The following is a 13,997-nucleotide window of genomic DNA, read 5'->3' as shown; positions in this document are numbered from 1 at the left end:
ACATACAGATGTATGTGGTCCGATGAATGTTGAGGCTCGTGGCGGATATCGTTATTTTCTCACCTTCACAGATGACTTAAGCAGATATGGGTATATCTACTTAATGAAACACAAGTCTGAGACGTTTGAAAAGTTCAAAGAATTTCAGAGTGAAGTTGAAGATCATCGTAACAAGAAAATAAAATTCCTACGATCTGATCGTGGAGGAGAATATTTGAGTTACGAGTTTGGTGTACATTTGAAACAATGTGGAATAGTTTCGCAACTCACGCCACCCAGAACACCACAGCGTAATGGCGTGTCCGAACGTTGTAATCGTACTTTACTAGATATGGTGCGATCTATGATGTCTCTTACTGATTTACCGCTATCGTTTTGGGGATATGCTCTAGAGACGACTGCATTCACGTTAAATAGGGCACCATCAAAATCCGTTGAGACGACGCCTTATGAACTGTGGTTTGGCAAGAAACCAAAGTTGTCGTTTCTGAAAGTTTGGGGCTGCGATGCTTATGTGAAAAAGCTTCAACCTGATAAGCTCGAACCCAAATCGGAGAAATGTGTCTTCATAGGATATCCAAAGGAAACTATTGGATACACCTTCTATCACAGATCCGAAGGCAAGACTTTTGTTGCAAAATTCGGAAACTTTTTAGAGAAAGAGTTTCTCTCGAAAGAAGTGAGTGGGAGGAAAGTAGAACTTGACGAGGTAACTGTACCTACTCCCTTATTGGAAAGTAGTACATCACAGAAACCTGTTTCTGTGACACCTACACCAATTAGTGAGGAAGCTAATGATAATGATCATGAAACTTCAGAACAAGATACTACTGAACCTCGTAGATCAACCAGAGTGAGATCCGCGCCAGAGTGGTACGGTAATCCTGTTCTGGAAGTCATGCTACTAGATCATGATGAACCTACAAACTATGAAGAAGTGATGGTGAGCCCAGATTCCGCAAAATGGCTTGAAGCCATGAAATCTGAGATGGGATCCATGTATGAGAACAAAGTATGGACTTTGGTTGACTTGCCGAATGATCGGCAAGTGATTGAGCATAAATGGATCTTCAAGAAGAAGACTGACGCTGACGGTAATATTACTGTCTACAAAGCTCGACTTGTCGCAAAAGGTTTTCGGCAAGTTCAAGGGATTGACTACAATGAGACCTTCTCACCCGTAGTGATGCTTAAGTCTGTCCGAATCATGTTAGCAATTGCCGCATTTTATGATTATGAAATTTGGCAGATGGATGTCAAAACTGCATTCCTGAATGGATTTCTGGAAGAAGAGTTGTATATGATGCAACCAGAAGGTTTTGTCGATCCAAAGGGAGCTAACAAAGTGTGCAAGCTCCAGCGATCCATTTATGGACTGGTGCAAGCCTCTCGGAGTTGGAATAAACGCTTTGATAGTGTGATCAAAGCATTTGGTTTTATACAGACTTTTGGAGAAGTCTGTATTTACAAGAAAGTGAGTGGGAGCTCTGTAGCATTTCTGATATTATATGTGGATGACATATTACTAATTGGAAATGATATAGAATTTCTGGATAGCATAAAGGGATACTTGAATAAGAGTTTTTCAATGAAAGACCTCGGTGAAGCTGCTTACACATTAGGAATTAAGATCTATAGAGATAGATCAAGACACTTAATTGGACTTTCACAAAGCACATACCTTGACAAAGTTTTGAAGAAGTTCAAAATGGATCAAGCAAAGAAAGGGTTCTTGCCTGTGTTACAAGGTGTGAAGTTGAGTCAGACTCAATGCCCGACCACTGCAGAAGATAGAGAGAAAATGAAAGATGTTCCCTATGCTTTAGCCATAGGCTCTATCATGTATGCAATGTTGTGTACCAGACCTGATGTGTGCCTTGCTATAAGTCTAGCAGGGAGGTACCAAAGTAATCCAGGAGTGGATCACTGGACAACGGTCAAGAACATCCTGAAATACCTTAAAAGGACTAAGGATATGTTTCTCGTTTATGGAGGTGACAAAGAGCTAATCGTAAATGGTTACGTTGATGCGAGCTTTGACACTGATCCGGATGATTCTAAATCGCAAACCGGATACGTGTTTACATTAAACGGTGGAGCTGTCAGTTGGTGCAGTTCTAAACAAAGCGTCGTGGCGGGATCTACGTGTGAAGCGGAATACATAGCTGCTTTGGAAGCAGCAAATGAAGGAGTCTGGATGAAGGAGTTCATATCCGATCTAGGTGTCATACCTAGTGCATCGGGTCCAATGAAAATCTTTTGTGACAATACTGGTGCAATTGCCTTGGCAAAGGAATCCAGATTTCACAAGAGAACCAAGCACATCAAGAGACGCTTCAATTCCATCCGGGATCTAGTCCAGGTGGGAGACATAGAGATTTGCAAGATACATACGGATCTAAATGTAGCAGACCCGTTGACTAAGCCTCTTCCACGAGCAAAACATGATCAGCACCAAGGCTCCATGGGTGTTAGAATCATTACTGTATAATCTAGATTATTGACTCTAGTGCAAGTGGGAGACTGAAGGAAATATGCCCTAGAGGCAATAATAAAGTTATTATTTATTTCCTTATATCATGATAAATGTTTATTATTCATGCTAGAATTGTATTAACCGGAAACATAATACATGTGTGAATACATAGACAAACAGAGTGTCACTAGTATGCCTCTACTTGACTAGCTCGTTAATCAAAGATGGTTATGTTTCCTAACCATGGACAAAGAGTTGTTATTTGATTAACGAGATCACATCATTAGGTGAATGATCTGATTGACATGACCCATTCCATTAGCTTAGCACCCGGTCGTTTAGTATGTTGCTATTGCTTTCTTCATGACTTATACATGTTCCTATGACTATGAGATTATGCAACTCCCGTTTGCCGGAGGAACACTTTGTGTGCTACCAAACGTCACAACGTAAATGGGTGATTATAAAGGTGCTCTACAGGTGTCTCCAAAGGTACATGTTGGGTTGGCGTATTTCGAGATTAGGATTTGTCACTCCGATTGTCGGAGAGGTATCTCTGGGCCCTCTCGGTAATGCACATCACATAAGCCTTGCAAGCATTGCAACTAATGAGTTAGTTGTGAGATGATGTATTACGGAACGAGTAAAGAGACTTGCCGGTAACGAGATTGAACTAGATATTGAGATACCGACGATCGAATCTCGGGCAAGTAACATACCGATGACAAAGGGAACAACGTATGTTGTTATGCGGTCTGACCGATAAAAGATCTTCGTAGAATATGTAGGAGCCAATATGAGCATCCAGGTTCCGCTATTGGTTATTGACCGGAGACATGTCTCGGTCATATCTACATTGTTCTCGAACCCGTAGGATCCGCACGCTTAAGGTTTTGATGACAGTTATATTATGAGTTTATGCATTTTGATGTACCGAAGTTTGTTCGGAGTCCCGGATGTGATCACGGACATGACGAGGAGTCTCGAAATGGTCGAGACATAAAGATTGATATATTGGAAGCCTATATTTGGATATCGGAAGTGTTCCGGCTGAAATCGGGATTTTACCGGATTACCGGGAGGTTACCGAAACCCCCCGGGAGGTATATGGGCCTTAGTGGGCTTTAGTGGAAGAGAGGAGAGGTGGCCAGGGCTGGGCCGCGCGCCCCTCCCCCCCTAGTCCGAATAGGACAAGGAGAGGGGGCCGGCGCCCCCCTTCCTTCTCTCTCTCCTCTTTCCCCCTCCCGAATCCTATTCCAACTAGGAAAGGGGGGAATCCTACTCCTCCTGGCGCGCCCTCTCCTGGCCGGCCGCACCCCCCCCCTTTGATCCTTTTTTATACGGAGGCAGAGGGCACCCCTAGACACACAAGTTGATCCACGTGATCATATTCTTAGCCGTGTGCGGTGCCCCCTTCCACAATAGTCCTCGATAATATTGTAGCGGTGCTTAGGCGAAGCCCTGCGACAGTAGTACATCAATATCGTCACCACGCCGTCGTGCTGACGGAACTCTTCCCCGACACTTTGCTGGATCGGAGTCCGGGGATCGTCATCGAGCTGAACGTGTGCTAGAACTCGGAGGTGCCGTAGTTTCGGTGCTTGATTGGTCGGGCCGTGAAGACGTACGACTACATCAACCACGTTGTGCTAACGCTTCCGTTGTCGATCTACAAGGGTACGTAGATCACACTCTCCCCTCTCGTTGTTGTGCATCACCATGATCTTGCGTGTGTGTAGGAATTTTTTTGAAATTACTACGTTCCCCAACATGATGCACTACGGAATGAGTAAAGAGACTTGCCGGTAACGAGATTGAACTAGGTATGATGATACCGACGATCGAATCTCGGGCAAGTAACATACCGATGACAAAGGGAACAACGTATGTTGTTATGTGGTTTGACCAATAAAGATCTTCGTAGAATATGTGGGAGCCAATATGAGCATCCAGGTTTTGCTATTGGTTATTGACCTGAGATGAGTCTCGGTCATGTCTACATAATTCTCGAACCCGTAGGGTCCGCACGCTTAACGTTTGATGACGATCGGTATTATGAGTTTATGTGTTTTGATGTACCGAAGGTAGTTCAGAGTCCCGGATGAGATCACTGACATGACAAGGAGTCTCGAAGTGGTCGAGACATTAAGATTGATATATTGGATGACTATATTCGGACACCGGAATAGTTCCAAGGTGTATCGAGTATTTTCCGGAGTACCGGGAGGTTATTGGGCCTCATGCGCCTATTGGTGGAAGAGAGGGGGCAGGCCAAGGCAGGGCGCACGCCCCCCCCCCCCCAGCCCAAACCGAATTGGACTAGGGGGGTGGCCCCCCTTTCCTTCTCTCCTCCCTCACTTCCCCCCCTTCTCCTTGTTGGAATAGGAAAGGGCGGGGCCGAATCCTACTTGGAGTAGGATTGCCCCCTCCATGGCGCGCCTCCTCCCCCTGGCCGGCCTCCTCCTCCCTCCCCCTTTTATATATGTGGGAGGGGGGGTAACCCAAAGACACACCAAAGTTTCTGTTAGCCGTGTGCGGTGTCCCCCTCCACAGAAACACACCTCGGTCATATCGTTGCAGTGCTTAGGCGAAGCCCTGCACTGGTAACTTCATCGTCACCGTCATCACGCCGTCGTGCTGATGAAACTCTCCCTCAGCCTCAGCTGAATCAAGAGTTCGAGGGACGTCATCGAGCTGTACGTGTGCAGATCGCGGAGGTGCCGTGCGTTCGGTGCTTGATCGGTTGGATCGCGAAGACGTTCGACTACATCAACCGCGTTACTTAACGCTTCCGCTTTCGGTCTACGAGGGTACGTGGACACACTCTCCCTGCTCGTTGCTATGCTTCTCCTAGATAGATCTTGCGTGGTCGTAGGATTTTTTTGAAATACTATGTTCCCCAACAAGCAACATCACAACTGTTGTCAAAGCGATTGTTGGTGCAGATATGATTGGTGACGTAGATTGTTGATCATTGTTTTGATTGCTTTGATGTTTTTTTTGTTTTTTTCTTCACTATAAGGCATAGCTTTCAGTCTTGTTGAACTTTGCTAGTTGTGTTGTGTTTTTATATAGACCCGGTCAAACTATGTTATATTTCATCCTTCCAAAATAAGTGTCTCAATGTACTAATGTTTTTTATATTTAACTTTGCTAGTTGTCGTTGTGTTTTTATACACTATGTCTCATTAAATACTTATTTTGAGACAGAGGAAGTATCTAATGAGACATAGTGTATCTAATGAGTATTTTATATAGACTTGGCCAAACTGTTTTTTTATATTTAAGACAAAACTAAAACTTCAATTAATTTTAGTCGGGGAAAATATATGTGGACATGGATAGGAATAAAGACTACGGTAAAATATTGATTAGTAGTGGAAGAAGTCGGTGAAGTGTTACTAAAGGAAAGAGAATGACAAAAGGGTTGTTGTTGTTATTGTTGGTGGTGGTGTGTGGGTAGGGGATAGCAAGGCCCATTGAGGAGAAACTCTAGGAGAGTGATTTTGATCTTGACAAAATTATCTTCCTCTCCATTTCTTTCATTTAAAATGATGAAAGCATGGTGAATGTTCAAAACTTCGTCGCGCTACCAGAGTACACTCAACTTTTTGATATTTTGCTATTTACCTTCGAAGTAATCATATGGAAGATGACTTTTTCTTCACTTGTTCTCTAACTTATTCGATTGGCTGAATAGTGTGCTCAATGCATGGTTTTGGAGAAGTGTTCGGTTTATTGTAAGGCTAATGCTATGCTTTTCTTTGGTTTTGGTAGCTGTTGTAACAAAGAGTCTTATCTGATCTACAGTAATAAAGAGGGCAAACCCATCTTTATCAAGAAAAATAACAAACGTGCATCTACTATTTTTAAATAGATGATCCTTACTAACTCAAATTCTCTTAATATGCGACCTTTCACCTCATAAAATAGTGTAACCATAAAACATTTCTACATGAACAAAATAGTAGCTTTTGATTTAAACCATTTTTTCATACGCAATTCATCAGCACAAACTTTAAATTCTCGCCGCAACGTGCGGGAAAATCATCTAGTTTTTTAAAAAGTGGAAAAAATCATCAAGACAAAAATTCTTTTTGAGGGAATCCAAGACAGAATTTCAACTCTACCTGAGTACGCTTTCGGAACTGGAAGACGGAAGCCGAAATGGTCCATATTCCGTTTCAGTGGCAACTGACAAGTGGGTCCCACGTACCTGCTTCCCTCTTCGGTTCAGTTCAGGCCCAGCCCAAGTAGGGTTCCGTCTTCCACGATCCACCCATCCCTCCCTCCGCCGCGAAGCTTCCAGTACCCCCCACGCGACGCGACTCCGCCGACGCCGGTCTCCTCTCCGGCGATCTCTGTAGCCCTAGCGCCGTCCACGTACGCACCTACGTGTAGCCACTCACCGGCCGCCTCTTCTGTGCCCTCCCGCCTGCAACAACTCGCCGGAGTTACCGGTCGTGGAGATGGTGAGCTCTATTCAACACGCGAGATGGCGCTTTTTTTTGTTAATAGGCTTTTATCGCTGCGCGCTTGTTTGTGTTAGATTGAATTGATTCTATCGAAGCAACGTGTAATTTAATCTGGAGGTTGCAGCCAAATTATGTGACATTTCAGAGCGTAGTGATGCCAATGTGCGGCTAGGGGGATGAGGATGTTGCTTAAATGTTGGCCTTAGGGAGGAGCATGGTTGTTCAGTTAAATACGGGAGCGATTTAGACAAATTCTTCTGGTTTTCACGAGATTTTGTGTCCCAACTTTATATCCTTCTGGTAGCTGATGTCCTTTGGAAGTGGCTTTTAGTAGCTGGCCGAGAATGAGACCAGATTAGTGTAAATCACAATTTCCAGTTTACAAGTTTTTTCACCTGCTTAGCGTTTTATCATACTGAATTTCAGATGTATTTTGGGATGAAATGATGTTTCAGACTTTACCCCACTGGATAGTCCTAGATCTATTTTTGGTGGTTAAATATTGATTATAACTCAACAGTGGTTGTCGATTACTAACAAGTAACAACACATGTATGTTTAGTTATGTACCTTGAGCTATGTTGCAATCTACAAGCGATTTCCTACTGTCCCACTCTCCCTTCGTGCATCTCATCAGTAGACGCTTATTTATTTAATCATCTTTTGGATTATTTGACCAGCTGATAGTTCAATTTCACTTTGATGCATGAATGTAGGGTGTCCAAAAATAGGTAAAGATGGATATGCAACACGGTAAAGCTACAATTGTTTGTACTTACTTTTATCCAATTTCTGCAGGCCACACCGCTCATAGCTGGACTTGCTGTGGCAGCCACTGCTCTTGCGGGTAGATATGGCATCCAGGCTTGGCAAGCTTACAAGGCAAGGCCCATAGTTCCAAGGATGCGTAAATTCTATGAAGGTGGCTTTCAAGCTACAATGACCAAACGGGAAGCTGGTCTAATCTTGGGTATCAGGTCTGTGTTGCATAAAAGCATAACACCCATACCATAGTCAAGTGTTGTTATATCATTATTAGCATACAGGTATTCATATGTAGGCTGTAGCACTCTAGTTCAATCTCATGCCATTGAAATTACGTTTACTTCTGTACAGAACAGGAATAGCACGGAAAGATATAATTTATGCAGCACAGTACACGTAGGGAACTTACTTTGACCCCTTCCCCCGCCCATCAGACTTGTGGGAAGAATTTGTTTTTACCGGTACCATTCTCAGATGGACACTAGAAGTCCCCTAAAAGTGATGTAAAAGGATAACAGCCATCATTAGCTTCCTTTACGTATGCTGCAGCTGTTATGCTTTCTGAGAAGTCTGCTGAGATAGCTAATTGTAATATTTTTTAGTTAGTTGTCCTAGCTTCATTTCGTTCCCTGCAGTACGTAGAAGATACTTGGAACCTTGCAGAAAGTCATGTGGCGATACTGTACAATTTCATACTAAAAATAGATTCACTTTTAGTCCATACTCTATTCTGACATTAACACACTAGCATACACATGTACAGATTGATAGCTATACTTAACAAAGTAATTATACCATAAGCTGTAAATGTTGTTTTAAGCTGCTCCATTAATTTACAGCTGAACATCTTGCAATTAAGGCAAAGGGAACTCTCTCACTTCCAACTACAGAATACTTTACAAATGCCATTTAAAATCAAAAGCAATAGCTAGCTTTCAGTGGTTTTAAATTGTGGTGTAAGATTTGACCATTTAGTGTCATAATGGAGTGGAGAACTAGTCAACCTTTGTCGACCACTGCTTGCAGCTCAGCCACTCAAGTCACGAACTATAGAACTGGCTTGCCGTCTGACAAAGTCTAAACTTTAACCGAGCTGAGCTCCTGTGTTCCCCTTCACCCTTCTGCAGATCGGTGTTAATTAGGAGACAGATGTTGCGTTGTAAAGGCTCAGGCCATCATAGCGGCTAAAGTGGAACAAGATTTAAGAGTGAGATTAAGTAGGCCACATGCCCATAGCTGAAGTGATATTTGGGCTTGGGGTGAGAATATATTTGGGCTTAAGTTTGTTTCGAACAGTCTGTTGGATCAATTTATCACCCCACAACCCCATTAGATTTGATTTGGATTAAAATGCTTGGTTCCTCACCGAATTCACATGGATCTTAGTTCTGAAATCTGAACCTATCCAAAGGAGCCTTTTGAGTAGTTACCTGTGTATAAAAGGATAGAATTGCCATCTCAAACTAGGTGCATTGTTGTATATATGTTTCTAGTTTGGCCTGGAGGTCAGTTGAATGCATCAGCAAATAATTTCCTGACAAATTGACCACCTGCTTGCAATGATATGTCTCGACTTTTCTCTACATATAAAAAAGAAAAGACAGACCCATTGCTAGAAGCTCCCACACCAGGTAGGGTCTGGGGAAGGATTATACGAGGCTGCGTCGAACCCAGGACCATACTCCTGCAAAGTTCAATGCACAGAGGCTGCGTCGAACCCAGGACCTCTTGGCACAAGTGGGGAGTACTTCACCACTGCCTCAGGCCTGTCCTTCTGAATTTTCTGCACATCGCCAGAAAGACCCAGTTGATTAAAAACAAACTGTTGAGCTCATGAAGGAGGAGTTATCAATTATTGACCTGCTATCTTTTTTCGTTCATAGTGCCCCCTGTACTTATATGACCAACATGTGGAATTAGGTCTTCATCTTTTTCCTTCTAATTTATATGCATCTTGGCATGCCAGACTGGTCATTCTGACATTTTAATAAGTGCCAGTTACTTGTGACTCAACAATTTTGTTTGCGATTTATGATTTGAGATGTGTTTTGTGTGTCTTATCATCATTGTTAAGTTGCCATGTTTCCTTTTGATTCCTCCAGGGAAAATGTCCGTCCTGATAAGGTGAAAGAGGCACACAAGAGGGTCATGGTTGCCAATCACCCAGATGCAGGAGGAAGCCATTACCTTGCGTCGAAGATCAACGAGGCAAAAGATGTTTTGCTGGGGAAAACTAAAGGAGGTGGTTCAGCCTTTTGATCATATATCATGCAAAATGTGCTCACCCAATGAAGATACTATTATTTTTGCACCTCCAGTCTCTGCACCTAGAACTAGAAGGCAGACAAAAGCCTTGGTGTATCACTGAAATTTCTGGAGAAAGAACATTAGATGTCTTAGACGTAGCAGGTTCTTTGACTGTTTGACACTTCCAAGACCAAAGTTGTGCTGGTTAAGGAATAAATGATGTACTACATGAGGTTGGCCTGTGTTGAGTTTTGCATAACATTTGTTCATCTATCTACTCTATCTATATAGCTGTACTGCAATATGGTTCTTCTCTAGCTCGCAATATCAAGTCATATAGTCCTCTTTGTCTTCCTCCAATGGACTTCGCTCCTGTGGAGTCTCCTGTTCTTCAACTTCTGGAGTGTGCTTTGGCATGTCAAGGTGCCACAGCATTATCCGTGACTCGGAGCAGTTAGAAGGGATGCCCTTCCGCTCGTCCCCGTCGCCGACCGCCATTTCTCGTACAAGCTGGATGAAGTCCTGAGAGCTGTTGCTGTTGACGAACCATTCTGATTCCCACAGTATTGAGCTCCTGAACCCAAGTCCAGATGTCTCTATTGCAGGAGGTGAACTGGAGATGTTCTGGATTGCACCTGTATCTTGTGCAGCAGCAACAGACTCTCTATGTGTCTCATTGGTGCCTGAGTCCTTGGAGTACCAGCCTGTTATCTGTGATGAGTTGCAGGTTGGTCCTTGCACTGTTACTCTCTGCTCTGCTGATGACACAGTTGCCGTTGGCCATGCTGCAACGCCCCTGGATCAGGGATTGCACAAGTGATGTTATTATGTTGCTCTTGTGTTGGTAAAAAAATTGGCAAAGGGAAAAAAAGATGTTGCAAAGCTGCAAGAGAAGGAAGAAGCAGGACGCACCGAGTCTGCCTGAGCTCTTCAAAGAACTCGAGGTCGTATATGGCAGAGGCGGCGGCGAAGTGGACAACCCCGGCCAGCCGGTGCCGCTCGATGTGGCTCAGCGCCACGTTCTTCTTCAGGTCCGCTTCGTCATTGACATTCCCGGTGGTGTTGTTCTCGACGATGGTGTCGTTGGCGCCGTTCTTCTCGGCGGTGATGGTGGTGTTGCTGGCGCTGCTGGTGGTGTCCTCGACAATGGTGTTGTTGGTGCCGTTCTTCTCGGCGGCGGTGGTTGTGTTGCTGGTGCTGGCTTCCACGGTGTTGGTGGTGGCATTGTTCATGGTGGTGGAGGCGCTGGCTTCCATGGTGGTGGTGTTGTTTACGGCGGTGGTGGCGATGGCTTCCACGGTGATGTTGTTGGTGGCGTTGTTCACGGCGGTGGTGGCGCTGGCTTCCACGGTGATGTTGGTGGTGGTGTTCACGGCGGTGGTGGCGCTGGCTTCCATGGTGATGTTGGTGGTGGTGTTCACGGCGGTGGTGGCGCTGGCTTCCACGGTGATGTCGGTGGTGGCGTTGTTCACGGCGGTGGTGATGTTGGTGGCGTTGTTCTGGCCGACGGCGTAGGTGAGATGCCGGAACATGACGCCGGTGCCGCGGAGCACCTGGACCGTTGACGCCGACCTGTTCTCGGCCCCAACCACGATCCATAGCAACGGCGGCGGGACGAGCCGCAGCGTGTGCCCAAGCCTTGTCAGCGACGCCTCCTGCGACACAACGTCGTCGTCCGGCCGTGTGACGGTGACGATCAGCAGGAGGCCGATGTCGGGGGCAGCAGGGGCCGACGGCGGAGCCACTCGCTGAACACCGCCAAACGGAAGAAACGAGGCGCGGATGCCGTCGATCAACGGGCCGCGGGTGGCGACCAGCGGTGCGAAGGCGCCGACGACGAAGCAGACGGCGAGGTGGACGACGGCGGCCTTGCGCTTGCTCCATCGCTGCGCCCTCCTCCTGGACCTCTCCACGGAGTCCATCCCCAGCTACTTCTGCTGCTTCTCCTCTCCCTAGCTGCTCTGCTGCTCTCGCCTGAACTTCTTCAGATAGATGGAAGCAGGAGAGCTCTGAGATCGCCGGATTGAATCTGAATGAACGGAGGAGACGCTGAGCTTGGCCTATAAAGGACAGAGGAGGAATTCGGTGCTGGCATGGTTGACTTGCCAACTACTGCTGCGACTTGCTAGCACGACTGTATTTGACAATTCCGATATGTTTTCGAACGTCAACCCTCTCAAAGTGCGATGCAAAAAGACTGTCGGTGCACGTCTAAGTAGTATCCTGAGCTCTTCTGAGCTGCCAAATTAGCAGCGTGTCCCTATGCACATTACTTAGTGGCAGTCAACGGAAATTGCAGAAACAACAATGGAACGAAACAACAATAGTAGTGTACAACGCATCGGAGTTGCGAAGCAGAACAGCAGAAATGTGCCATCTGTTGCACCGTCTCTGGAGCACATCTGGCAGTTCTGTGGTAAAATCAGTTCTCCAAAGTCGTGCCGGTGCTCGGACGCCTCGGTGATGGAGTCGCGCGAAAGTTTCAGGTGATGAGCTCAAGTGATACCGTGATACGAGATTGAAAGATAGAGTACGTGAGGAGCTCTTGTACCTGGAGCCGTCAGATTCGAGATCCAATGGCTATCATGAGCCCGCATGATGGTATCACCTAAACCTCGATATCACCTGATATTTTTCTGCCTCCAACGCTGACCCATACACCTCCAGTCCGTGGACACGAATGCGGAAGCAAGCCACTCAACCTTCCCCCGCATATATTTCAAAGTGGATTTCAACAAACTGGACAGGATTCATGCAAACACAACGGAATTCAATAAAGTTTGGACATAGCTTATAGAAAATAACCCATAACACTCAAAGTAATTATAGAAATAGCACGATCCATTCATTCAAATATCTCTAGCACAACAATAGTTCAAATTCAACGAGATAATCAGATATGAAACAAGTTTTTTAGAATCATCTATTCTAAAACCGGCACATGTCGTCCCACACAAACTGCCCCTTGAGTTTCATCCTACAATGCATGTGTGTGAATGACCTGCCCTCAGTCTTGTAGTACGTCATGACACCACGTGCAGGCTATACAACGTGTACATCAACATTGAGTGAATGAATGAATTAACCAACATACTCCCTCCTTTCCGGTTTATAGGGCTTATCTCAAAATTTTAGTTTTTCCATTTTATAAGGCTCAATTTGGTTGTTCCCCATCACATGTTCAGACTTCAAGGTGCATTAAATCATTGCATGCAAATATTAAGAGAAAACTGACCAATGCATGCACTTTATCCATGCATGCATTGCAATTAATGCATTCGTAAACATATTTTTTTTAAAAAAAACAAAAGCATTTATTGGGTGCTTTTGCAAACTACAAAAAATATTCCACCACTCATCATCTACCTTGGTTGATGAGATTTTTGAATTGAGCCTTATAAACCGGAAAGGAGGGAGTATAGAGTAACAGAAAGCAACACTTACAATCTCGATGGTTGACGCGCCCAATGGCCACCTTGTCTCCTCTTGGTGAATCGCACCGCAAAACTTCATGAAGGAATTGCAGACGTGTACCATCGATGCGTTAGCGACTTCACATTGCGTGCGATGATGATGTGCATGTTGTAGGGCACGAAGTCCTTTCGCTCACGAAACGAAGCATCCAAGCTTTGCCAAAAGGTCAGACCCTTGTTCATGCCTACAAAGTACTCAGAAAAGACTAACCATGCATCGTACAATAACTCTTCCTCGTACATTGAGTACCCCGCCATCGTTCTTCTCTAGAAAACAACAAGAAGTTCAAGAAAAGCTCAATAACATTTGACCGAACACCTATCGGGCGTGACAAAAAATGTGAGGGTACACAAGAAATGAGTAGCCAGATAGCAGAACAACCAAGAATGTTAGTTGCACAACTGAAACAAAACATACTACAACAATGCATCCTGTTAAATCTGAAGTGCAGTATCAAACTTGCTCCACTAGTAAGCAGCATTGAAGTAGTATTCAACATAAATCAGGATATAAGCTGCATAGATAAACATGTGCAACATGCAAACCGATAAACCAATACA

At 44.8% G+C, this 13,997-nt stretch overlaps 2 protein-coding genes across 2 annotated transcripts; one reads left to right on the top strand and one right to left on the bottom strand.

The window, feature by feature from the left end:
* The first annotated feature begins 6,696 nt into the window (after positions 1–6,696).
* LOC125543124 (mitochondrial import inner membrane translocase subunit TIM14-1) lies at positions 6,697–10,274 on the top strand. Its single transcript, XM_048706376.2, has 3 exons — positions 6,697–6,948; positions 7,750–7,928; positions 9,819–10,274. Exons 1-3 carry the CDS (start codon positions 6,946–6,948, stop codon positions 9,973–9,975), a joined length of 339 nt encoding a protein of 112 aa, XP_048562333.1. The 5' UTR covers positions 6,697–6,945; the 3' UTR covers positions 9,976–10,274.
* A 15-nt stretch (positions 10,275–10,289) lies between these two features.
* On the bottom strand, positions 10,290–12,736 carry LOC125543123 (putative glucuronosyltransferase Os01g0157700). The gene is made up of 2 exons (XM_048706375.2): positions 10,876–12,736; positions 10,290–10,759 (listed from the first exon to the last, which is right to left on the bottom strand). Exons 1-2 carry the CDS (start codon positions 11,883–11,885, stop codon positions 10,291–10,293), a joined length of 1,479 nt encoding a protein of 492 aa, XP_048562332.2. The 5' UTR covers positions 11,886–12,736; the 3' UTR covers position 10,290.
* Between the last annotated feature and the right edge of the window lie 1,261 nt (positions 12,737–13,997).

This window comes from Triticum urartu, chromosome 3A (assembly GCF_056163025.1).
Source record: "Triticum urartu cultivar PI428250 chromosome 3A, HENAU_Tu73, whole genome shotgun sequence".
NCBI lineage: Eukaryota > Viridiplantae > Streptophyta > Magnoliopsida > Poales > Poaceae > Triticum > Triticum urartu.
Note: the sequence above shows the minus strand (reverse complement) of the source record. Positions and strands in the feature narration are given on the sequence as shown.